At 46.7% G+C, this 27315-nt stretch overlaps 1 protein-coding gene across 3 annotated transcripts in view; it reads right to left on the bottom strand.

The window, feature by feature from the left end:
* The window catches only part of LOC144158683 (FYVE, RhoGEF and PH domain-containing protein 2-like), a 67585-nt gene that overhangs the window by 37466 nt on the left and 2804 nt on the right, over positions 1–27315 (bottom strand). Inside the window, exons 1-2 of one of the 3 annotated variants that reach the window (XM_077689719.1) lie at positions 7201–7415; positions 144–353 (exon numbers count right to left, since the gene is read on the bottom strand). The exons of 1 other annotated variant lie outside the window; for it this stretch is intronic. In XM_077689719.1, coding sequence (XP_077545845.1) covers positions 144–321 — 178 coding nt within the window. In that variant the 5' untranslated portion in view covers positions 322–353; positions 7201–7415. Of the gene's footprint in view, positions 1–143; positions 354–7200; positions 7416–27315 lie in introns of those variants that run through there. One more of the 3 variants, XM_077689720.1, reaches the window with a different exon arrangement.

The following is a 27315-nucleotide window of genomic DNA, read 5'->3' as shown; positions in this document are numbered from 1 at the left end:
AGAAGACGGGGTAAGGCGACAAAGATTTCCGGATGAAGTCCTCAAGCGAAGCCCTTCCCGTTTCTTCACTCCCTCCTCCCAGGATCCGACGCGATACGGTTCGAGTGCTACTCGACATCTCTTGCCGCCGTTCCCATTGTCACCTGATGCGTGTCCGCCTGCGGCCGATGCGATGGAGCAGCGCCTGGGCGAAGACGGCGTCCTCTCAGCCTCGAAGCTGCCGGACTGGGCCGAGCGCTGCCGCAGCAGCAGCGTCCAGCGGGAGAGCCGACGCGTGGCCGCGTCCGGCACCCAGCCCCCCGGCTCCTCCGCACCGCGCATGCGCGACCCTCCAGGAGGTCCACACGAAGCCCCTGCGGCGGCGAGGACCAACAGAAGAGCTAATATTGCCCGTGCACGGACGCAGACGACTCGAGAAGGAGGCACACATAGCCGGATGGTGTAGACGTGTTTCAAGCAAAGCTATTTGAAAAAATGACACTTATACCTGATAATGAAGGGCAAACCCGCAAAATTAAACTAAATTTACAAAGAAGTATTTGAAACAGAAAACCGGCTTCTTTATAAGTGGTACTACGTTAAAAGAGGACATTATTTGCTTTGAGTGCAGTGCAGTTTGAACCATGGAACATTTGAAATAAAGAAAAAGTTTGAATTAAGGGATTTTGTTATGAGAAGGCTCACTGTGGTACGAATTAAAAAAAATCGCAGTCGATCCTGCTCACATGAGGCCTGAGTATTCCGAAATGTCGCTGATATCGAGCAGCCCTTTGAAAACGCCGAGTAAGAGCCCAGGAACGGTTTTCTTCATCAAACGCGAGCCATTTGAACATTTGTTCCTCCGATCAACAAGCCGGGCCCATCAAAGGCCGATCTTCTTGGGCGCTATACGCCTTGCTGCACCGAAGGCAACCTCAAGCCAGCGAATCCGGGTGATTACACAACAGTGGTGGTGTGCCTGTCACGAGCCTGGCGATGTGTGTAATTTAACCTCAGGGGGATTCAGTGGAAAAGACAAATGGGCGGTGACGAGGGGCCGAAATTGGTAGATAGGCAAGAGCGGTGGTCTGCCGATACTGCTCATTAAGCCGTGCCTTAAATATGGTACTTTGTTTCGTAAATGATTGTTTGTTATGAACGGGGAGTTACTTCGTTTCTCCAGTCCGGCGGAAAATCCTTGAAAGAATGGCATGCTTCGCCACTTCAGAGCGATTACTTTCCGAACGCGGGGATTTTCGGCGGCAGGGCTGGAGTCACGAGTCCTAACCTTCATCGATGGGCTCAAAAATTATTATATCCCCCCTCCTTTCCCAAAAAAACATGGGGCAGGCAGGATTATGGACGCTTCATTAGAGAAAGCAGTTCATGTTGACAATCTCGCATCAATGCCCCTACGTTCTACACCAGCAGTTAAATGTGAAGGAGGAACACCTGTTTAATTAGGCGCTGTTTGAAACTTTGAATTTCGTTATCTGTGCGAGAATTTCGCACAGATGGGATTTATTTTAGATCTGGTCTTCGCCAGGTAAACAGCCACCTTGAGCAGAGAGTCTAGCTCGAGACTCAGTGCTAGCACCCCATTGACGTACCAGCTGTTGAAACGTCTCCGCAGGCATGAAATTAATTTGTCAAAGGATGTCTGTGTGCCGCGTGAAATGATGTGCGTTAAAGCGACCCTGCAACACTTTTTTTAACTTTTTTTTTTTCAAATTCTAAATGCTTGCCGAGCGTAGTCACCCAACACACTCAGTACTTAGATTAGGGGGTCGCAAAGTACCGCAGCCAAAAATTACTGCCCTATGCCCTCCAGATAACGTGTGAACTCGCTCAAAAGATTTCTCCCTCTTTCCAGGTCTTGACGTTCTTCGATGGTTTGAATTACGTCCCTAAGGCCATGTAGCGGACGTTCGCCGGTTTTTAAGTGCAATGCACTTCTTAAGCGACCCTGAACCTGCGTCCACCGGCGATGTCCGCGCACGTGGAGAAGGGCGCGCGCAGCCTGGCCGCTGACATGGCACATACCCACGTGGGGGATTGGCCAAGAATCGGGCGTGAGAAGGGCTAATGCACCCGCTTAAAGGAGTACTGACACGAAATTTCAAAGCTGAGATCCGCTCTAGCAATCAAGTACAACGACAACACAAATAGGTGTCTGTGAATAAATGCATCTTTCTTTCTTTGTAGTTGTGTGTGTGTGTGTGTGATCTCTCTTTCGCGAACATTAACGAACCGCGCAAATTCAACTCGTGCATTCGCACTTTCACATTCTTCCCCTCGGGGAATTGGAATTTTCTTTCAGTTGCAGCAATGAACGATTTGACGCCTTCCACCACGGGGCGACGCCCACACATCAGCCTCTGCTGGAGAAATAAAATTTTTTCTCTCTCTCTCTCGATAGCAACTTAGAAAAAGTCACAGAAGCAAAGCACAAATGGAAGGCGTATCTGGGGTGACGAGCAAATCACGCAGTGCCGCTCCGCGCTGGCGATAACTGTAGCTTTCGCAGTGCTTCCAGACGCGAAGGAAAGAGTGAAAGCGCTTATCTAAAAGTGTTGTAGGGTCCCTTTAAACGCTCCGAAGCGGAAAACAATCTCAGATGCGCGAAGTTATAAACCCGTTCTTGTTCTTTTTTTTTTTTTTTGCTGGCAATGCTTTGCGATTCACGACAATAAAATTGGAAGCGCTACTGCTGAGTGAAGTGAAAATGACAGTCAACCCTCGGGCAGCCGGGATCCTTATTTGCGAGGGTCACAGCAGAGCCGTATAAATATGGAGGCAATAATTAACTTAACCGACCCCGAGAAACCAATACGGGCAAATGGTGTTTTTCAGAGAGCCTCAGATGGACCAGGCTGCGCAAGCAGAGACAAAATAAGAGGTGCAAATCAAATTATTGGGCGCTGTCGGAAGTTCCTTTTAAGTGCGATCTCTTGCGGATTGTTTGCTAAGCGAAAAGAAAACAATGTTTTTCTTGCCCTTAACGAGCGCATGAGTGCGTGTTTATGTATGTATGTATGTATGTATGTATGCATGCATGCATGTATGTATGTATGTATGGATGGATGGATGGATGGATGGATGGATGGATGGATGGATGGATGGATGGATGGATGGATGGATGGATGGATGGATGGATGGATGGATGGATGGATGGATGGATGGATGGATGGATGGATGGATGGATGGATGGATGGATGGATGGATGTGTGACCGTATGTATGTATGTGTGAACGTATGTATGTATGTGTGAACGTATGTATGTATGTTTGTTTGTGTACCTATGTATGTATGTGTGTATGTATGTATGCAGTCTGTTAAAATAACGCCGAGAAAATTAAGGAAGCAGCTCTCTCTCCCGCTAGACTCGACAGCGCTGTCGGAGTTATTTTGACGGAGCCCCGAAGATAATATATTCTGTGCCAAAATATTCTGCAACGAGGTAACACGGCTTCCAAACTCAACTGCACCGATTCTTTGTGACGGGAATTAGTAAAGCGGGTGATGGGGGGCTCGGACCAAGTGCTAAATTTATAAGTCCAAGGGATGCCCGAGGAGATATGTGGTACGGCACAACAGATACCGCTGTATTGATCGGTGCCACTTCAGAACAACAGTAGTTCCAAACACATTTCGGCTTTAGAATCTCGGAAAGCGTACCGGGAACCAAAAATGTTGTTATCATCACCAGCCTATCTACACCGACTGCAGGGCAGAGACCTCTCCCATTGATCTCCAATTATCCCGGTCCTGTGCTAACTGCGACCAATTTTCCCCTTCAAACTTCTTGATCTCATCTGCCCATCTAATGTTCTGCCGCCCCCTGCCACGCTTGCCTTCTCTAGGGATCCACTCTGTTACCCTTAATGACCAACGGTTATCTTGCCTTCGCATTACATGCCCTGCCCACACCCATTTCCTCTTCTTAATTTTAATACGTCCTTAACTCGCGTTTGTTCCCTATCCCACTCCCCACCCCGATGTTGTTAACTGAGCGGATTTTGTTAAAGTTGTATATGTATATGTTGGCCTGCCGCACTTCAACACATTTTAATTGAAATCATTTCTCTCCATTGAAGTTTTATGACTTTAATTGCGCCGTTGGGCATGTTAAGGCAGAAAGTTGAGTTTGGTATTACATGAATGCATTTCACTAGCCAAGAAATGGCGAGGACGGGGAATGGTTTTAGGGAATTGTTTGGTTGTTTAGAGTATGGGTTGGCAGTAAACCCAACTATAATCCCCAAACACCCCAGCTGTATACCTACCGCAACACCATCACATCTAAATCCGCAAACTACCTTGAAGCGTAACTTATTAAGGTTGCCGTCTGGGCTAGTTGGTTCAACATGACGACTGCATCAGTGTTCCTTCAATCTCACTAACTGCGGAGGAAATGGCTTACTTAAAGGAAGCAGGTGTTGTCACTGGACGGCAACGGCGGGCAGATAAAGTGTAGTGCATTTAATATCTTGTTTATCTTATCTGCTTTTACGCTGTAGTGTCACTATATCTTGCATGTATGAATGTTTGCCGTGTCAATAAAGTATCATTTGGAAGTCAGCGCTGCGTATATCCCTTACTTGTCCTTGTGCGTGTCTTTATTGCGCTGTAAATTTAACAAAAATACATTGAAGCAAGAGTTGCGTTGCAAAAACCATTTTCCCCTCGAGGCCGGCTACCGCGAAATGTTCGAAACTAGCGCTGCTTTGAAAAAGCCCAAGCAGACACGATATACTTTTCATGAATAAAAAGACTGATTTGTAGCGATAACACAATAATGCCAACTAATCACAAACATCAAACAATAGAGATGCAAAGACAAACAAAAGAAGCTGTAAGTACTGCCCGGCTGTTTTGCAGCGATTTCTTGGTGACTTCATGGCACTTGTTTGCACAAACTAGGGCACCGTCAAAAAGTATGACTGGGCGACTGCAGTGGGGGTTTTCGTTTGATCGTATCCCTTTAATGTTAACTACGTTTTTGGTGTTGGCCCTAATTACATCACTCCTGCCCACATTCCGTCACTGCAGCGCGAAATTTAAAAGTTTTCTAATACAGTTGAACCTCGTTATAACGAATACTGGTATAGCGAATTATCGTCTATAGCGAACCAAATACGAACTTTGGTTGGTCACGCTTTAGTTCAATGACGTTAATTCTTTTATAACGAAAGTTAAACTGTGAGAGCGGCGCGCACTATCGGATATAACGAAGAAATATGTGACCAGTAGGCTGAGAAGCTACTTGGAAAAACTCCCCCGCGTCCGAAACTGCACAAGTAGAACAGGCCCCTTTGTTCGTGGACACTATGGAAAACTTCATCCTGTTCAGTGCCGTGAATAGCCGCCAGACAAAGATCACATCCTTCGTCGAAAACATAGGAACGCGGGCTTGTTTTGTCAAATGAACTTTGTTCTGTTGTAATTTCCCGTTTCATGTTCTGATTCGTTGAGCTTGCAATGCCTCAAGGACAAAGATAATGGTTACCTTGCTTATAGTTGGTTAGAAGATTAAAATAATGCGTTTTTGTATCAAGGATTCTTGCGGGAGCCAGATTACCGATTTCTTTGAACCGATTTTTAGCTCAACTGTTACAGCGAATATCGGATATAACGAACTAAATTACTGCCTCTATACTACTTTGTTATAACGAGGTTCGACTGTATGTCTCGCATTTTTTTGTAAAATAAAACTTCTTTCATGGTTGGCGCGGACGAGCGTAAGTTACCAAGGGCTGATTCTTCCAGACTGGACAAAGTTGTGTTTTGGGCCAACGGACCCCTTGAAACTCCGTCAAAGAGTTTCTTTATGGCGCTTCTGGCGGCGTACCAAGCAAACATACGTCAACCCGACCTCGAAATACAAATCCAGACAACCTATTTTTCCAGCCCCATTTGCTTTGGAGCCCGTGCGCGAGGTCACCGACGGGGTGCGTGTTGACAAGATACAACAAGGCGTGTGGATTGTGTCTCCTCCGCTCAGCGCTTCGGAAGCCAGGAAGCGCAACCGAGCAAGTCAAAGACTCTCGGACGGGCCTCTCTGCATGACCGGAGCGCCGTAACCTCGACCGGCGACACGGCCTCGCTGCCAAATGCCGGCGCATTCTTGAACTGCTCTGCGGTTTGTCGTTCAGGCAAACTGTTCTTTTTTTTTTCTTTTTACCTGCTTCAGTGTTGAGGCAAATATCCGACGTCAACAACCTCGGAGAGCGATCACGTCATGTTAACATGCAAAGAAACCGAGGTGTTCACTTTTGTTTTAGGTCCCCGCAGTTTAAAATATCCCAAAAGTGTTGACCCCGAAACAGGTTATATAATCGAATACTATGATATCGAGTTCTATAGGGATATTGCGAATGAATGTAACTGATCGTTCGATACATAACTTGTGCAGCTTGTGCAAAACTACTACATTGAAGATGATGTCGAACTTTTCAATACACAAATAAATCCGATTTTCTAAGTTCTCTCGGTAGCGCACACTGTATCATACGCCGTTTCGTAGAAGCTGCTTCATCGAAAGTCATTCCATCTAATATTGTCTCATATAACGCCATTTCATCGAAAACGTTTTAACGATTATTTACTCCGTGTCACAAAAGCGGGCTAAAGATCAGCAGTAGAGTTTCTGCTCAATTTTCTACTAAGCGGGCCCCACCTGTTCAGTAAAACCGCGTTCGACGTAACGGCTTCGATGAAGCTTGACGTTCCTATACTAAAACGGAATTCGATGAACCGCGTTCGATGAAGTTTTCCGGACCTGAGAAGGGTACCGACAGGTTCGAATGCCTACTTGTTGTAACCCGACTGCCGTGCGATGTCAACCAACTATTCCTCTCCATTCATCGTTTCCTTCAGGCATTTTTTATAACCTCCAAGAGCAAACGAGTTCCCCACACGACACGAAAACAACAAGATAATCCGCATTTTGAACAGACAGACGACACAGGCGCTGCCTTCCGCGTCCCCGCCTTCCTAGCACTGTTTAAAATGCAACCTAACCAACTAACTAGGCTTTCATCGCTATAGCGAACCTGCACAATTCCTACGAAGTCACCAGCCATCAAGCCACGACAATATTACCGGCAAAGCCGTGCATCGACTAGTCTTGAACGCAACCTGTGCCCAAAATGATCGGAAGCGATAACGGCAGCCTCGAATGTACAACCGGAAGAAATTCTCGCCGTTCGAGCCACTCACCGAAACTTGGGCGCCAACCGCTCGCGCCCCGTCTCACAAAAAGAGCCAGCGATCAACTGCCCGCTTGCGACAGACTCGGTTCGACGACGGTTGGCGGTGGGGCAGCATCGGCGAGCGGCGCCGCCACTCACCACCACCACCGTCCCCGTTCATCGGCGGCGTAGAACGCGCAGCGACGACGCGCGCGACTGCGAACGTGTCGCCAGCCGGGGCGCCCGAAATGGACCGCGACTCGACGGCGCCCGTATATTTAGACCAGGCGGCGAAGGCCTCCGCGACACCACGCGAGCGGGAGTTCACCGCTGCGGGCGGCCGAGGGCGAGACGGATTGTACTACCTGCGGGTCCGAGCCCCGAAGCGCTGGGGGGGTATATACTCGGCTTGGACGCCGTGCGTACGACCCCCTCGGAGTTTCGGCGGCAGAATGAGTGCTTTTGGCGCGGGTGTTGATGGAGCCCGTCAGTGCAGAATCTACTTCCTTACGCCTTCGTGGTATGCACGTGGTTTTCCAGCAAAGCTTCCAGTAGGAGTTGTTTACTGAAACGCCTCAGCGGAGATGGTCAGCTGAAGGGAATAGCGGGAACTCAAAGTTAGTTTGTGCTCGTGCAAAAGAGTTCCTCTTTGCTCCGGATATGTATTCATATAATATAATATAATATAATATAATATAATATAATATAATATAATATACCTCGAGTCCACTTATAACGATACCGTTTATAACAATATATCGGATATAGCGAACAGATATGGCACCGTCAACTTTTGTATTCTTTCTATGGTAAAATAAACCGCTTATTACAATGCTCCAGTGCCACGATATCGGATATAACGATTGAATCCGGTTACATTGTGCACCAAAAGTGCAACAGTGACGACTCTAATGACGCGGTTGGCCAGCCTACTCAGGTTGTCTTCGTAGGAGGCCCAATGCGTGAAACAATCTCTCCGGCACTTTGTTTCCGCCAAGCACATTTACCTCGGCTAGGTGAAGCCCCTATAGATGCTCTTGGAAAACATTTGCGCTAGCTTTACAAGCGGCAAACAAAGGTGACCGACTGTGGCTTCTTTTCCGCAAATATAGTAGTACGACCTTGCTGGCATGCGAATAAAATGTTTTGAGCTCTGTTCTGTCTTTTTATTTCGCAACCCGCTTATAACAATTATCGGTTATAACGATGGGATTTCCTTGGCACTTGGATATTGTTATACGTGGACTAGACTGTAATATAATATAATATATAATATAATATAATATAATATAATATAATATAATGTAATATAACTACATGTAAACACCTTGATACGGCACACGTGGCCAAACTTTAAGCACGTCTTTTGTTCTTTCCGTACTCATTTTTCCCTTGCGGCTGCAATATCAAAATATTTGTCATTCGTCAGAATACGTCGCCCAACTGGCCATGGTTTATGAAATGGAAGCGCGCCGGGGGTTCAGTGCTGAACAGAAACATGTGCGGGAAGTGACATTCTCTTTGAATCAACAATCTCAGCAGGAGAGACACAAGATAGAAATAAGAAACTGGCGCAAGAAACGTGAACGTGTTACTAAAAGGGGCAAAAACTTGATGAAGAAAAAAATATAAGTAATGCAATTGTGATGAGGGATGAACAAAAACAAAGGTGCACCTTCCGGCCTTTAATATGGCGGAAAATCAGGAACATTGAAAAGCACTCAAAGGGTACAGACAGCAGTTAGAGGTTACAATAGCATATAGCTTCTTTTACATCTCCATTACACTTTATCTAATTTATTGTACAGAGTGCCGTTTCCTGATGAGTGCTCCAAACCTTGTCCCACCATGCTTTGAGATCGACCGCTCTGAAATTCCCATTGAAAGTGGCCTTCCCCCCTTCATCCGTTTGGTTTCTTATCTGCCTCCCCTCTACTTCAAATTTTAATGTCTTCTCATTAGAGAAGCCCTGGCCTCCTAATTAGCCCGCCACACCATTTCCATCCTCTAAAAGTCATTAATGTTTCATTCGATATTGTCCGCAACCCAAATCCATAGAACGAAATGATTAGATCTACCCTTACAATACAATCGATCATTCCTATTCGCTTTATCACTTCGGACTTCCATTTCACGACTGTAATTTAGGTCATATTCAGTTTTTGGATACTGGATGTCTTGGTCATCGCATTTATTATCACTTCGTTAAAAAACTTTAACTCTGATTAGAATCTACATTTCGCAGACTACTCCTAAAACCCATTTTCTGTTTTCCTAATTGGACTGAGTGGTGCTTGTTATTTTTTTCTCTGCCTTGATTTATCTGAACTAATTTGCCCCCCTTTTTTTGCGAACCCCTACAGCTTAGGTTTCTTCCAATTTAAATTTGTGTGGTTTTACTGGAATGTTCATGTTGTCAGGTTTCCGAAATACAGTCTAGATTCCTCGGTATTTATTGTTCCTATAAGCCCACTCTGTGCCAGATAAGCTGTTCACAAACGGAAAAGTTGTCACATATATAAATCACTGGCGGAAGGGATTTCGAATTATGGAATTACCCTCTATGGTTGCTGCTCAGGTCATAAACAGCTGCGTAAACCGTGTAATTAACAGAATAGCAAATAGTATTGCCTATGGAACAAAGTTTCGAGACGCAAAAATAGAGGACAAGTAATCTTATTAATCCGGTGCGCCAGCCTTTTCGGTACGAGGTACTAACACGATATTATTTCTGCAAACAATTCAAAGTTCCTGTTAAGAAATGTGGAACGCTAAGAAAAACAGAAAGGTTCGTGAAGGAGCGAGTGTACATAAACTACGGGAAATAAATGAGGAAACATTACGTGCCAGAATTTTTTACTGCTCTCCGGAACTTATATTGGTGAAGAATAATATGATTTGTGCTGTCTAGAAGTATGTTTTTGCTGTTTATGTTGTGTTAGAATGCATAATTCTGCTATGTCATTTTCCAACCAAGAAGTATGTGCTGTTCAAATTTGAGAGTGTGCATATTCTCTTTTGAGTATGTTTACACCAACTGCCTGGAAAGCCAACAAGCATTCGGTGTTTAGGCAGACCAGAGAAAAAGCTATCTAAAACAAAAGTGAATAACTTTAAATGAATGAATGAATGAATGAATGAATGAATGAATGAATGAATGAATGAATGAATGAATGAATGAATGAATGAATGAATGAGCCTGAACGAGCTGTAGAGTGGACATCCAGAAAATGCCGCCGTCTCGTATGAAAAGCCAACCCAGATATGACTGCACAGCGCTTCGCGAACTCGATAATTAACGGTGGAGTAGACGCGGAAGTGGAGTTTATTATTTGACTGATTTCAACAGAGCGAGTCCAGTCATGCGAGTGAAAATGCTTTATTACAGACAATTGTTATCTTTTGAGATTATTTGAATAAGGGCGTCACTTGTGTTCTTCTGGCACATCCCTTTTTGTGCTTATGTCGCAAAAGCGGCGCTTGTGAAGGAGAGACGTCGGAGCAGAGCAGAGCACTGCACAACACACGTGACAATAACCGAACTAAACGACTAGGGGAATAACTGGGGAATTCCTCTTGCATGTGCCACTTTCTGAAAATGTATAACTATGCAAGATAGGTAGCACTTTCGCACACACCTTACATGCAGTTAAAATGCAGGCCTCGGTACGCTTACTTTACTACAGCGCTCTTCAGAAATCTCTGTGTATTCTCAAAGACCGCACGTGTAGCAAGGTGAACTGGACGTTGAGCGCGCCGACGTGTTGCAAATTTCTGAATAACTGAATTATTCCATCAATGAAATTTTAATATGACACTTTCACGAGGGTAGGGCGGGCTTGTATGTACGATGTGTACAAAGGATCTCTGAGCAGTTTAGTCTCTGTTAAGCCATTGTCCACAGTGATGATGACGGTGATGATGACCACGCTGATAATGATGATGTGACGGCAACACCATATCATGGCCAATGCTGACATCTAGTGGACGGCTGCTTCTGATACAAATATATCGTTCTTAGATTACTGGTCATTTCCCCCGGGAATTTTATGACGTCTGTCATTATCATCTGTCGTCTCCACGGACGCTCCGACGTCTCTGCGTAACGCAGGTCATACAGATCATACAGGTCACACAGGTCATACAGCCTCTTAGTTCAATTACTGTTCAATTACTGTTGAACCGATCGCGAAAGCATGCACGTTGTTCGGGAAGGACCCGCCACCATTACAATCGCGATAGTCCTTCGTGCGTAAGATCCCGAAGGACGCTAACTACGCAGTAACCAGAAATAGTTACGAGAAACTCTGTCGTTTGTGGCTCTGAATTTAATTGCTGAGATTCCAGCTCGGGCACTATACACGGATCTATCAGTCCTAAAATGGAACAAGCAAATGCTTTCAAACAGACCGATCTGTGGGCGCCGAATACACGATGGCCCTAAAATGGAGATTAAAAAAAAAATCAACAAAAGTGCCGGGAAGGGACATAGTCACCTACAAGATGAAGTACAAGTTCCAATGCGAAAGGTGTCGCGAAGTACACGGTACGCCCGGCACGGCAAAGTGCAGACCGGTGTAAGTTGTCCGCACCTTAGGATCTTATCCCCCCTCCCCCCACCCCCCTTCTACCTTTGGCAATCCTCGCTGCATCTTTGTTTAAAGTTTTATGCTCCATTGCTTTCGCGGGTTTGCAGAATATTTTTTTTCTGAAGATAGTACAGGGGCGGCCTGACTGTACCATTAAGAAGGACTATTGCACACCTTTAACGCAAGCCTTCAGGTGTATCGAGGTGTCCTCCACATCGAGATTAACGTTCGCCTCCGCGAACCCGAGAGACACCACGAGTTGCACAAAATGTCTACTTTATGTCCCGGCAACCTTTTTTTTTTTTTTCCTGCTTTCAATCTAGCAACTCTTTTAAAAGTTCTGATGGCCATTATCTTTTTCGTAGTGAACAATCAGTGTATTTTCCCAATCGTTTACAACGACTGCAAAATAACTACGTTTTCTGCTTGTCCACGGAAAGGTGCAAAGGGTTTCATTCAAGACGAAGATAGCCGTCTGCCGCGGGTATTGTTGACCGGTCAAAGCCTTCTGCTCTTGTACCACTGATAAAGAACAATGGTGTTTTCTGCTCCAGTGCTCATTGCAGGATATTTGTAGAGGTTACAAGGACGGTATCCAAAGCTTTACAGGCCAAAAGTGTAGGTTATCACGCGTTTTTTTTTTTTTTTTACCGGCAGCATTGAGTGCCCCGATGGTAACGGGTTTCTCAAATGTCGCTTTATATCACCCAACAAAGCAAAAAGTTTGCAAAGCAGCAGGTGTCTCAGCGTCTGTACGGCAGACTTTTTATCAGAAAGTCAGAGTGCCTTAAGTGCTTCGAAGAACCGTTGTAAGGCCATTTACACGCGGATATATCTTGCACAAGACGGAGCGTTGTTCGCTGTGGCATAAGGGAAGGAAATCGAACGCGTTTACTTAAAGGGGCCTTGCCCAACTTTGAAAAAACCTAGCCTTTGGTAACTAACTCAAGTCCATTCCAGCCGCGAAAAACGTTTTCGTTAACTGAAATTTCTTTCACCTAGAAATGCAAGAAATATCCAAAAACTTTTCATTTCGTGCCACACGACGTCATCAGTGACGCAGTAGATAGAACAACACTAAAAACGTAGTTATCGTTGAGCTATTAACTGCACGTTAGCGTTCAAAGGATACGATCAAAGTTCCCTTTGGTCCAGCCGCTTTCCTTAACATCTCCGTTATTTGTTTGAAGTTTGCGATTAAATTGTTATCAATGATATCACAAGAAATGTAGTTGTACTGAATCAAACGTGTTTTCTTGAGGTTCAAGAAAAATAGTGAGGTACCGAAAATATAAGCGCGAGCCCGGGAGCGCGCACTGGGATGGGAAAAGGTTCTGAGAAAGGGCGAAGAGGGTATACTGAGAAAGGGTGACGCAGCGCACGTCGGGAAAGGGAAACAGCAGCACCGAAGGAGAGTACGCCGCTGCTGCGCGTGCAATACCAGCCGCCTTGAGAGGTACGGGTAGCGTCACTAAATAAAGGCTTTTAGAGTATCGGCACTCTTTCCTCTCATCGTTATGTGCCGCCAGGATTTTCATTGGTCGGTCGGCATCACGTGATATTTGCTTACATATGGGCGCAGCCATTTTGTTTCCGGGCGTCTCCTCTCTTTCTCTCTGCTGCGCGGACGCTAGAGCGGCTGGTCGCACTCTGTCCGTCACAACTGGCGGCGATTTCATTGGGAGAGATGGTAACATTGCAAGCTAGAAACAAAATGGCCCCCAGGCGCTTCCGGGTGCACGAAGTGGCGGTACTCTAAAGTGTAGCTTATATAGTGCTGCTAGGTACGGGTACCTAGGAGGGCGAACAGGAAGCAGCTGGCGATGGCGAGTGAGAGGAACAAGCTTCGGAAGGTGCTGTCCAGATGGCTGGTCCTAGAACCCCTAAATAAGCTACGCTTAAGAGTAACGACACTGACGAACGGCAGCAGCCATTTTGGTGCCTGACGCCAGGGTGGCCAGCTTTATGCGCCCTGTTGCGGCTGACACTGACGGGCGAAATAGGTCCTGGCACCGCTTGGCAACCATGACAGCTGTGTTTACTTTTCGCAGCTTTAGAAACAGCGCGCCGGTGCGATGGGGACAGGCTCGGTTACGCTAGCGTAGCTTATTTAGTGGCGCTAGGTTACGCTAGAGCCACAATTAAGCCACACTTTTTAAGTGGATATAGGTTACGCTAGGCCACTGTTGTTCTTTCCAAGTGGGAAGCGGTGCAGGCGTTTTCCACCCTCGCGCGCCGGTTTAAACAGCCCAGTACACCAGTACAAAGCAGCACGGCATCGCTACTCTGTCTGGGGGCTTAAAAACTCACTCTCAACGTGCGGTGCAGTTGAGGCACCAAAATATCAGCGCCCATGGGTCTTCCAGGGGTAAACAAATGTCACGTGACGCAGTTCGACCAATGGCCGCTGTCGGCGGCATACAACAATGACAGAAAAGAGTGCCGATACTCTGAAACCCGATCTAGTGGTTCTAGCTGGTCCGGATGTGACGGGATAGGCCACAAAGTTCCGCGGATGATCAACAGAAGAATCTAACAGGTTTTCGCCTTCACATTCTTAGAAACTTTTAAGCATCTTCTGTAACTTTTTAAAGCGAAAGCTCTCTTAATCTAACCGATGGCGTCCTGTCAAAACACTAATGCATTTCCCCATAAACCGGTTGGCTGACCGAAACGCTCTGATAATGTTTCCGGACACATGAGGCGTGCGTGAAGAAACCGGTCTTCCGTTGTGTCAAAACAGGTACTTCAAAATCGCGACAAATGAATGGCTCTAGATGAGCCGTGACTGTACTACTCCTTGATCGATAAGCACCAATCCTGAAGTAGTACTATAGTATACCTTCATCTCATAAACCTTGTGCAGTCGAGTCCACTCATAACGATACCGTTTATAACAATATATCGGATATAACTATGAACAGCCATGGCACCGTCAACTTTAGTATCCTTTCTATGGCGAAAGAAACCGCTTATTACAATGCTCCAGTGCCACGATATCGGATATAACGATTGAATCCGGTTACATTGTGCACCAAAAGTGCAACAGTGACGACTCTAATTGACGCGGTTGCGCAGTCTACTCAGGTAGTGTCTTCGTAGGAGGCCCAATGCGTAACACAGTCCCTCCGGGACTGTGTTTCCGTCAAGGACATTTACCTTAGCTAGATGAAGCACCTACAGATGCTCTTGGAAGAAACGATTTGCGCTAGCTTCACACGCGGCAAACAAAGGTGACCTACCGTGGCTTCTTTTCCGCAAATTAGTAGTAGTACGACCTTGCTGGCATGCGAATAAAATGTTTTGAGCTCTGTTCCGTCTTTTTATTTCGCAACCCGCTTATAACAATTATCGGTTGTAACGATGGGATTTCCTTGGCACTTGGATATTGTTATAAGTGGACTAGACTATAGGAATACATTTAGATCGATCGTGCATGCGTTTACCTAGTGCGCGGAAAATCGTCGCATGGGTTCGTTCTTGGGGTTTGGTGTCACGGTTTGGGGTCTTTGAAATTTTCACTCTAGATTGGACACATTTTCAGGGAAGGTTTGACGCACCATTAGCGAAGTGTTTGACGCATTTTTGACGCAGTAGTTATGCGAGAAAGCGTTCGTGCTTCTCTCAACTTTCTTCGGGAAGAGATGGTTAAGTTTTAACTAACTGCGTCTCATACAAAATTCTTCACGCATGAGTAGGAATATTGGCTGCTTACAGCCTTCGGGGGCCTGTTATGTATCATCCCCGCCGCGGAGGCTGCTCCGGTGGCGTATTTGCCCTACTTTTCGATCCTTCGGCACGTGAACACCTGTTTTTCCTTAGGAATGCGCTGCGGGTGCAGGCTCGGAGGCGGCATGCGATGCCACAGGCAGGCGGGCGACCGGCGAAGCACGTCTGGGATAACAGGACAGGCGGGCAGGAAATGTCGAAAGAGCGCGTCGCAGGAACTCGCGTTCCGCGTCAGCAGCAGCAGCAGCGCAACAACCCAGATGCGACGTAACCCCGAGTGCGTAGTGTTGCCCTTTGGTTTCCTCCTGCCATCGAAGCTGCCGCAAAACTAAAGTGTGACAGCGTAAACGCCGGCGTTGCGGCTGCGGGCTGCAAGCTACATCGGCCACTTATACTGTATGGGGTGTTGCAGCAATAAACGAATTCCGTTCTAAAAAAAAGTTTTCGGTGGAACGACTGGATAGGCTGCATAGGTTCGCAGGACGGCCAATTTTTAATATCCCTTTCGGCCCTGGTGGCGTAAATTGACGCCACCACATCGTAGTTCCTCTAGTGCACAGAGAACGAAACCAAAAGTGGTACTTTTTTGGGGAATTGTTCTCCAATGATGCCTATTGCGATAGGCATCACTGTTGCTTCATTTTAGTGCAGCTACTCGCTACAAAAAAAAAAGAAAAAGCTCCGGTGAAGTCTAAATTACGACGCTGAGGCGGAAAAAAATGGCGGTCTCAATTTTATTCCCAACTTTGTAAATCAATAAATGCGTGATCTGCGAAGCTGAATTTTTGTTTGTAGGTTGTTTAGCATAATGTGCAAAAGTGATGTCATTGCTCTACACAAAATTTTTAATTGCCAGATGTCTTAAATAATTGCCTCGTTAATAAATCTGTTATTACTTTTACTTCCAGCTCTATTTTTCGTTTGTGGACTTATGGGACTTAAAAATTTAGGAAAACACACATAAAATACTGTTTTGCTTTAAATAAAAAGTCAGGGAAGAAAGGGTTAAGTTTTTTTTTAACGCGCTAGCGTTATATTAGGCTCATTTTTCGGTTTTGCCGTGCCTCCTAGCCGTCCGCTATCAGCCGTGCTCATCAAGCGTCCATGGAAGTACGTCATCGGTGCTAACTACTGATGCAGCCAGATACAAGGGCGCAGCCGTATCAGAAATGTCGAGCAGCGGCGATTAGATTTGGAAAGGAGGACAATGATACTACGGTCGAGGTGGAAGTAAAGAGATGCGATTTAAGCAGGCGCCCCAATTGCGCACTGAAGTTCCTTCTACACACTGAGTGTAGTCGCATGCTGAGCAGACACGGTCGACAGCCGTCCCCGCAACTTACGCCACCACCTTAGCGCCTCTCCGACGAACTGAATTGATGCCAGTGCCAACGTTCTGTTCCCTAGCTGAAACCGGTGGCAAAAGATGAACACCCGGCTCTCAAAAAGCAAGGAAAGCCTACATTTACACAGAAACGAACTAAAATGTGCCCCAATAACAAACAAAACCGAGCATCTGGCGTCTGATCGCACGACTCTTAAAATAACTTAAAAAATTCTGTGGTCGTGTCACCATCGCAAGCTCTGTTGGGCAAACGATGAATGGCGCTACGCGGGAAATTAAAAAAAAAGACATAACAACCAGCCAGCATGTGATCCCCGAAAAAAACGTCACGTTAAGTCCTCGGCTTTTCGCTACAGAGAAGCAGCAGAACGGATCTGACAATCGACAAAATACGGGAAACCTTTGACCATTTAGCCAACATTGTAAAACATCTCTACAGCGGGAAGCGCAGTAATGACAGGAAGAAATGACAAAGTTTGTGCAGCCGCTGATGATCAGCCGGATATCGTGCACACTGCAGTACCCTACACTATTTACACTTACTGAGAAAGGCCAAATAAATGGCATCATCAGGGAAGCGTAGAGGGCAGCCGTTAACCTCCGCATTTTCACAATCACCTCACAGGTCTTTAAATTGTGTCTTGTAATGCTATTGAATAAATCACAGAGGCCCCTCTCCTAGCACAAAAGGAGGGTCGGGGGAAAACGAATTGGCGACGGGTCGTCCTACAAGATGTAGTCACACCTCCAGAAAAAAAGGCTCGACGCCATGATGGATACGTCATCGATCCAGTGACATTCCAAATAGCCAATCCCCCTACTGAAAGGCACATCCAAACCTACGCGAGGGCGGACGACAAGCCAGGATAAAATTCCTGTGAGGATAGTTACAAAACCATGAAGAAAACAGTATACATCTACGCTTGGACGTTCGAAAATACGAAGGCAACAGCAGTCTTAAAGGAGTACCGTAGCAACCGCTGTAACTCAGTGCCTTCCTGCACATGCGAATTGCATCCTCTTTGCCATGCCCCCTCCCCCCTCTGGCGGTACTATCAAATAGATGATTAAACATCATCACACACGCTCAATCGGCCTTTAGTCTCTTGGCTTCAGGCAGAGTACCTGACGCTTGAGAAAGATTCCCCAGTCCCCAATTATAAACGTTCAGATTACATGAATACGCGGACACGGGTCTGGAAGGACCGACACAGCCGACCACGCTCCACTCCAACTCGCATACCATGCTCCCTGTCGAACACGACTACCACACTCCCCTACCCGAAAAATATTAAAAACGTCTCCTCATCCTACGCCTAGGAACACCATCCTTCCCCGTGCCGCAGGGGGTCTCTCATTACTTAAATTAAGGATCGCAAAATGTGCTCAGGATGCAAGCCAGCACTTATATCCACGAATCTAGAGTGGTGAAGACGGTTGGTAGGAAACGTCCGACATTATCCTAAAGACGGCGAAACACCCACTCTCTTCCGCGAAACCTGGTCATATTCAAGGACGTGCTCAGGGGTGAGCAACTCAAACATCACCTATCCTACCTACATCGATACCTGGCAGGCTGCTCTGACCATAGCTTGTCACCTGAAAATCAGCGTGAGCTCATTCTGGGGCCCTGGAATTATGCTTCACCTTATAGGATCTACCATCTCTTTATCAACTTTTCCCAAACTTTCAATAAATCTTACTCGACAAATATTTTCCCCTCCCTCCCCCTCTCTGCCTCCCCCCCTCTTCCTGTCTGCCTTATAAAAAACCAAAACATTCTATCAGGCCACACGATAAATACTTTTAGACTTCAACGCTGTCTTTCTCTCTCGAACGGACCAAAACTCCGCCGCGCAACTTTTCACGCCCATATCTTTAGCGAAGCAAGCTTAGATGTCCTCTGCATTTCCTGTGCAGCCGTGATTAAAACCACTGCGGCTAGCCTAGTTCTCGCCACAGAGCTTCAGTACTAAGGAAGCATAAATTCTAACTGCAGCAACTCCGTTCCAAAACGATCCCTCGACACAGGAGAGACGCTAAAGCGCGTCATACATCTGAAGACCTAAACGTAGATATTATCTGCAACTTTTTTTTTTCAAAAATTACTTAAGCAACGGGAACACCCTGGTTCCTTTGCAATCGAACGCTAAACGGTTTTGTGGCCATGATAGCAAACTGAGCTTGTTTACGCGGTTAGGCAATGTATACGCTTCTCATAAGTCGAAAAGTAAACTCGGGCAATTAATAAATTATAATGAAATAATTTAATAACATATATCTGACTCGTTTTGAGTGAGTTGTGTAAGAACCAAATTTTTGCTCGCGTGTTTTTTTATTCAAAAGAAACATACCGTAAAATGTTACATTCGTGCACAATTTAACTTCAAATGAGCGCGCTGTCAGCTCATAAAAATTGTTCAAATAGGGTTATTCTTTGTGGGAACTTCCTGAATACACATTTCTTGCGCACGTACAGTTGCCTTTTCCGGCCGCCATACCATGACAGGACAAGGAAGGCAGCTCGTATTCTGAACCAATGATGGGAACTATGTCACAACGAGAAGAAACTAGCGCGAAAGATGAGACAAAAATTGCGCTACGCGAAGGTTTGTTACGGAAGAGTGGGGTTCTCTTTTGCACATACTCCTCTTGCCTCTCACGTTTCACTAAGAGTGATACATAAAAACTGAACGTCAGAAAATAAAACACACAAACACACGAGTGGTAATTTACTAACGAGTGGTAAGTTACTAACTCTTTTATTTTCGCTTATAAGCTTTGCTGTTTGAGTTATTATGTTACTTTGAGTTATATATGCGGGCTGAACGGTAAAAGACGGCTACTCACTTTCTGAGAGCTCCCGCAGGTGGCAGCGCTATACGCTGCCACCGTGCGTGCGCTTTTATCCATGCAGCGGCCGTGGTATGGCTTTGCGTGTGTCGATAAACCACCCGATCAGGCATAGCGTCGAGAGCCAGTGGATATTTGAGTGCAACACAAATTATAGCCCATCTACAAACAGCTTCTGCTTGTGCTTGACGATTGCTGAAGCAAACAGGGAGTGTTCCACGAATTTTTATATCATTAGTTTATTTTGAACCCGTTTTATCTATTCTACACTTTTCATTAAGCAAGGGTTACGTTCTAGCGCGAGGCGTTGGAAAATGAGTGTACCGGTTTTTTAGTACCGTGACCACATAAGACGATGACGACAGGAGACGCCGACAGCCCGAGCCTCTAAGCGGCTTCGCCCCTAAAAAACCACCCAGCGAGCATCGAAACCGCATGATGGGTGATAAGGCGCCGGTAAACAGTGGGAACCCCCCTCCCCTTGTGTTCTGGTAAAGACTAGGTTTTCAGCTGCTCTCGAAAGGGGAAGGGGCTGACGTCATTCGAGGGCTAGCGCATGAGACAGGTTAGGCAGGACCCAGCAGTTCTCGCCCAAGACGTCGAGCGCATGCGTCAGGACCCAGCATTTGCGGCCAGAGAAGGCGAGTGCGAGTGACGTTTCATACCTTCCCCCATCAGCATGTGTAGTGTTCACTATTAAAAAAAAGGTCGGGGCATTCACTAATGGAGCACTAACAAGTTACTTGTCCCAGTATACACTAGGTACATAGTAACTGGAGGTAGTAAATTTAGTACTAGTCAGCGTTACTTGAAGCAGGCAGTAAGTACCACTACCTTCCCTAGTAAAGTCCTAACGATAACACTCTTCTGAACTACATGCGTTTACTAACTGTCCATGCATAACCTAGTCAGAAGCACGACCTTAATCTAGTGCATACTACTTCCTACACCCAGTTAATTTCCTAACCATGCAGTTGTTAGTGGCAGAGCCTAAGTACAAAACCGCGTCGTAGTAAGGTTCGTAAGGAGTTAGTAAATACGGCCATTACTCCCTTTTTACGACCTTTTTTATTAAGAGCTGTTTAGAACAGCTGCGCTGGACATCCGCTTTCGCAGGGCTCGATGGCGTCCGTTTTTCTTCTCGTTCATTTTTTAAATTTTTTTCAGTTATGTGCGAGACTGTTGGATTGGATGGACGTTTGTGATTTCGACATCCCTAAACATAGTTTGAACTCGCCATGTCAAAAATACAAATAAATATATAATGTCGTCTGATTGACTCCGTCGTGTCCCCAGCCAGTTTCGGCCTTCCTCCCGTTGACACACACAGTGAGGGAAAAGCAAACGTTTGTGGCCGGAGCGCATACAGTTCTCGGTCCGGCGAAATTGGATCGGTCGTCGGCTATCGTGCCGCCGCTCAGCGATGTTTTCCGTGTTTTGCCATGTTTGTTTTGTTACGTTTCGTTTTTTATTGCTTGCGTTATTGTGTCGCTCACTTCGGTCGCTGCGACGCGAGCGCAACAACTTTGTTTTTATGTCGGCTATTTTTTTCATTCAAATGGAGAATTGCTGTATTCCCGGTGACATCAAGATGGAGAATTCCCGAATTCCCAGTGACACCGAGAATAGCCTGCGAACACAGCAGGGGCCGCATCAACGTAGCGCACATACAAAGCGTCCTCCCGCAGTCATAACTAACTGGTTTCGCGCGGTAAAATAAGGAATCACAAGGATTAATTAAACAAGTAGTCAAGGCACATGTCGCCCGGGACTGTAACGTATCGTCATAAGGGGGGCGGGGCCTTCGGACTGCATGCGTCTCAGCTTGGAGAAATAATACCAAGCAAGTGTGTAGAAGATTGATTGATTGATTGATTGATTGATTGATTGATTGATTGATTGATTGATTGATTGATTGATTGATTGATTGATTGATTGATCGATTGATTGTAGGGTTTAACGCGCCGACGCAACGCAGGCGATGAGGCGCGCCGTAGTGGAGGGATCCGGATTTATTTTGACCCCTGGGGATGGATCTTGAACGTGCGCCGAAATCTCGTACACACGGGCGTTTTTGCTCTTCGCCTCCATCAGAAAAGCGGCCGCCGCGAAGTGTGTAGGAGACAAGTTCCTAGGGGCCAAGCTTATCACGTTTGTTTCTAGCTCTGAGTGGCGAATTTCTAGCAATTTTCACTGTTGAAAAATTTATCTCTCGCGCTGCTTCAAACCCGAGGAAAGGACTAAGGAAATTTACGGAAGCGGTTACGAACTTATCCACAGCGTGCGCCGTTCAATGTCTGCCTGCTTACAGCCGAACTTGCTTTTGAGAAAGACGAACGCGTGGGAGCGTCGACGCTCGCTATCGCCGCCGGAAGCTGGCCAACCCACGTCGCTTCCGGCGGTGCAAGAGTATTCCCACGTGCGGACAAGCGGCGAAGGGAGATTGCGCGCACTGCGCTTGTCGCTGCTCTTTCAATCCGCCGCTGTCATGCGCACTTGAGTGGCACATCAACAATGACTATGCGTACTAAATGCTTTATCATTTCCATGTGGACTCGAAGGGGAAACGCGTGTGTCTATCTGTAACGATTGAAAGTGATAGCTTTAAAAGATTCTGGGTTCTGTAACTTCGATATCAAGCTCCTCCTATTGTCACTTGAAAATATCTCCCCACCCATGCATGTATGCATATACAGTCGACTTTAAAGCGGCTAAGAGAGAACAGTGCTTTATAGAGATGCATCGTGTTTCATGGGGACAGAGAGAAATACAGTTAGAATAAACTTTTTTGAGCTTGCCAACTGCGGTGGCAAAAAAATAAAATCATACTTTGATCTCAGATCGCTCATAAAGGCGTCTAAAGTTGTCTGCGCACCATAACATGTGTGTGTAGTGGTAAAACGGACTTTAGAGGGGCTCGCAATTATACAGCGTAGCTGTTTTCACATTTGTCTGAGAATATCCACTTGGGAGTTAATAATGTGTAGGTCAAAATTTACCGCTGCGTACGACGAGCGCAAGCAGAGAGTCAACACGAGTTTACTGATTTAAATGGCAGGTGTTATGTAGCTTTACAATGTAATGCAGCTGTCGTGACAGGCTCCCTACTCGTGATGATGATGATTGCTATTGGTTTCCCCTTTGTAGCGGGGTGATGACGAGTCATCTTACCAAAAAAGACTAATATACCTATGTTTTATGCTCTTGGTTCAATACTAGCGCTGCTTAGGGGAGGCACAAAAAACTTAATAGGCACAAAATAATTTTTTTTCTGTTACAGGTGGTAACTGTCCTAGGCAATATTCCCCTCTCTGCTTTTCGCCCACCAGCATTCTAATCTTCTTTTCGTCGCCTCGACATCTGTGCTACCCTTAAATCCTAGGGCTTCTGGAAGCCGAATAATTCCCTCGTGTGGATTTGGATGGATGGCTGGCTCTGCCGAAAAAGGGAGCTTCTCTGCAAGCCCCTCTTACCTTGCAGGGAAGGTATCAAAGCAATAACCGGTGAGGGAAAACTGTTACAGCGTTGACGGGTAACGGTAATGATAAGCAACATTTATGATTGCAGTTCATATATGCAAGAGGAAGCAGATGCCGCAAGTCATGCGAGAGAGTGGGTGATCGCATTGCCGCCATCTGCAAATTTTCCCCTTATTCGTTCGCGAGCGTGCGCCGTCGGCTCCACGTAGTGAGTCCGGCTCACGCTCCCAAGGCTCCCAAACCTCCCGCAGCGGGAAGTCCCCGGCCAACGCCAGTTCCTGCCGAGCTGGCCAAATTCGATCGAGCGCTGGTCAGCCGCTGCTTCCTCGGGGCATTGGCCGGGCGGGGCTCTTTGGGCTTACGCTGCGCCCTGTGTCGCCATGCCCGCACACACGAGGCGTGCCGTTAGCGCACGAAGAGTAGGCGTGCCGTTAGCGCACGAAGCGACCCCTATTTTTGCAAATGCTAAGCATTTTTATGAGCATTCACTAAAAAGAGTCGTTGGTCCTTGAGTGGCCCTTGATACGCCAGGGTTTCGCAGCATACAAAAAAAAAACTGTGCTTCATTCCTCTGTCATATGAATCGGTAAAACACGAAAGTGAAATGTGCAGCGAAGTCTGCAGATGAGCATGATTTGCGGGTCGGCGGCTGTCTTGTGAGGTGTGCTTGGAGAGCGACGTCCTGCTGGAAGGTCACTTCGGCAAAGGTGTACTGGCGTCATTTCCGTGACGGATATGACGTCAGTGAAATCTTGGTGTATCCCGGCATAGAACACTTTCGTGTTGACATGCTAAAATAAAAGACGCCAGGGTCTTCGTACTTCGATATCACACGCCTTCTTTTGCCTAATAAAAAAAAAAAGATGGCGCAACTTGCACTAGTGATGCAAGGCTGGAGAAACAGGGTCGCCCCATCTCTCCCTTCGTCGGATACCCGGCTGTGGCACCTCACACGGATTTCCGAACTTGCCGCTGAAAGTTCTCCATGACTGGCAGGCCCGGATCGTTTTGTCCGCAGGCTTTCACACCTCGCCCAAAGTGGACCGCGTCAGCAGCTCTAGAAACCGGCGGCAACCGCCTTCGCTAACTCGGCGTCCGTAGCGTGAACTATGCGTCTGTGCTCCACGCGTCAGGCGCGAACGGACGTGAACTGGCGAGGAGCACATTACGCGAGAGATCACGCCCCGAACGCTGGGCAGAGTGTTCTCTAAGGTCGAGATGGCCGACGCCGGGTGCTCCTCACAAGGCGCGCGCTCTTTTGCGCTCAGTATTTTTTTTTTTATTGGCATGTCTTTTTGATAACGCTATGCACCGGAAATAGAAGCGCAAACACCTCTGCTGTTAAGACATCTTCCTAGCAAACCACCTGTGCACAACGGTGCAGCCGGCTTTGAAGGGGCTTGGTGTACAGCTCTTCGCAAGGATACGCGGCAAGTTGGAAGGCAAGTTCGGCAAGTTCGGAATCCTGGACTAGGGGAAATTTTTCTTCGACTTCGAACTTTCTGAGGAAGCTGTACAGCTTTCCTTCGTAGCCGAACGGCTGCATTGGGATGGATGTCAAACTTTCCTTCGCAGAAACTTACTGCACCTTGGGGATTTCCCCTAAATCTGGTCGATTAACGCCTGTCCGTCACTTCGAATTGTTGATCAATTCGCTCTCGCGCTACTAACGACTAGCCTCCTGATTAGCTCAGTTGGTAAATCGACTGCCCCAGTTATGAGGTAGACCCGGGTCCGAATCCTGGACCAGGTCGAATTTTTCTTCAACTGCGAAGTTTCTGAGGAAGCTGTATAGCTTTCCTTTGTAGCCGTGCGGCTGCATTGAGGGGGATGTCAAACTTTCCTTCGCAGAAACTTACGCCACCTTGGGGATTTCCCCTAAATCTGGTCGATTGATACACAGGGAGTTGCGAAGCTCTGTAATCTACGACCCTTACGCCGTTGTATATCTTGACGTCAGACTCCTTATCCTGCTCTTGGAAGAGTGCCCTCCCAGCAACGCGGTTTTATAGCAGTGAAGCTGACTTTAAAAAGGGGTAAATGTGTACCACAGTGACTAAATCCCGTTCTACATGGTTCGAATTCGTAGCTGCGGCATTGCTCGTGCGGAAAAATGACCTATTTTCTCAGTTAAACTGCTGCAGCAAATTTTCAAATGGCAAGCGGCATTCACAGGAAAATGCTCGCTGTAGTGTCGCTAGATAAGGTTACATAGTACCAGCACTCTTTTCTCCTACTGTTCCGTGCCGCCGCCGTGATCATTGGTCAGTTCGCAACACGTGACACTTGCTTACATTGCGACGGTTCATGGGCGCCGCCATTTTGTTGTTTATGCGTCTTCTGTCAGTCAACTGTGGTAGTCCTCCCTGCTCTCCGGTTGCGCGCGACTGGCGTCGTTCCGAATGCGAATCAAAGATAACGCGCTTCGCAGCATTTCAGCTGCAGAAGTTTGTCCGAAGATACCGTGTCGCTGCGACTTCGGCAGTGTTGTTTACAAATAACCCCGTCAAAGTTAGCGGTGAGGCCGCAGAAGCGGCAATCTGGCAACCCTGATAAACAACAAAATGGCCGCCGTCGCTCACTTGCGTGCCTCAGGGACGGTACTCTATATCATATATCTAGTGAAACTAGCTCACTGTTCTAAACAATTGAAAATTTGCCTCAGCAACGATAATAGATCGTTCTGCCGCCCAAGCGGCGCCGCAGCAGCGGAGTCGAAGGCGAAATTCGCACCATGTAAACCGGGTTTTAGGTTTGTATTCAACAATTCCCACTTCGGAGTTTATTAAGGGCGAAGCACCTTGGGACCTCGCTCCGTCCGCCGCTTGGCGTCCGTGTACATAGTGTTGCGCATGCGCGAGAAGCATTGGATTGCATTAGATTGAAATGGATTGCATTGGAATAAATTGAATTGTATCGGATTGGATTGCATTGGAATCGTATATACTGTACACAAGCGTTGTCACTCATTTACATGCGCGAGTGAGCGATGTCATGGGTGATTTACGGTAAGAACAATCCCGAGTGCTTCGCCCACTCGTCATGATTCACTCCGTGGAGATGCGCGATTTTTTTATGACTGCTGTTTATTAGTGCATTGTAAACAATATTCGTTGGCACTAAGTTATTCACGATAACGTCGTCGTGTACACGAGCCGACGACTTCAATGCACTGTTGTGTTCCAGGTCTCACCAGTTGCCAAGGGTCTGACTATTGCCAAGAAGCTTCGTGTAACGGTGTTTTCCACTGCGGGTATTTTCAGTTGTCGCGTGCCCGACCACTGGGAAGTGCTGCGCCATTAGCTTTCCCTTACCGCAACAGCTCGCAACAAGCGGGTCGCTCGCTTGTGTCGTTCAAACAACGGGATTCACCAATCGTGCCACGGATAAGCGTATGTACGTTACTCGTACTTCCGCACGCGGTTCGGTAAACACGCTCACCCGTGTTGAGCAACGCGTCCTATGCATAGCTTTGTTTCCGGGAAAGCCTGATTTCGCGAATCCCAGTTGCGAGCACAGCGTCGCATGCTAAGGCAGAGAGTTGGAACAGTCGTCCCCGTGGCGTGCGAGAAGCTTCGAAGCACTTAGACGAGGCAACCCGAATGTTTGAGATTCGAGGGACCCCGCTTGTGAACGGCGTGCTCTAGAGTTCTTGTGTGTGTGTGTGTGTGTGTATATGTATATATATATATATATATATATATATATATATATATATATATATATATATATATATATATATATATATATATATATATATATATATATATATATATATATATATATATATATATATATATATATATATATATATATACATGAACTCTAGCGTGCTCCACCATGGGGCGCCGCCTGGGCGGATCGGGTCGGCGACGCGGAGAGCGATGCGCGCAAGCAGGGCGGAAAAACCGCACCCGGGCCTGTCACGTACACGTCGTGACGGCGCCGGAAGCCGGGCAGCCCATCACGACAACGAGGATCCTTTGTTTCGCCCGAGCGAGCCTGTGTGTGCAATCGAATATGCGCGCGTGCTCGCATGTTTGTGGGGTGCGCGAGTGCGTGCTTGCGCGTAGTAGTGAGCGTGTAGTGAGGTTTAACGCTGTCTGATCATCGCATACCTAGAAGGTCAAAGCTACGGGACTTACACG

The sequence above is a fragment of the Haemaphysalis longicornis genome, unplaced genomic scaffold, assembly GCF_048455015.1.
Source record: "Haemaphysalis longicornis isolate Haplotype H1 unplaced genomic scaffold, Haemaphysalis longicornis Haplotype H1 scaffold_10, whole genome shotgun sequence".
Taxonomy (NCBI): domain Eukaryota; kingdom Metazoa; phylum Arthropoda; class Arachnida; order Ixodida; family Ixodidae; genus Haemaphysalis; species Haemaphysalis longicornis.
The sequence above is the reverse complement of the archived record's forward strand: the minus strand, read 5'-3'. Positions and strand labels throughout refer to the sequence as shown.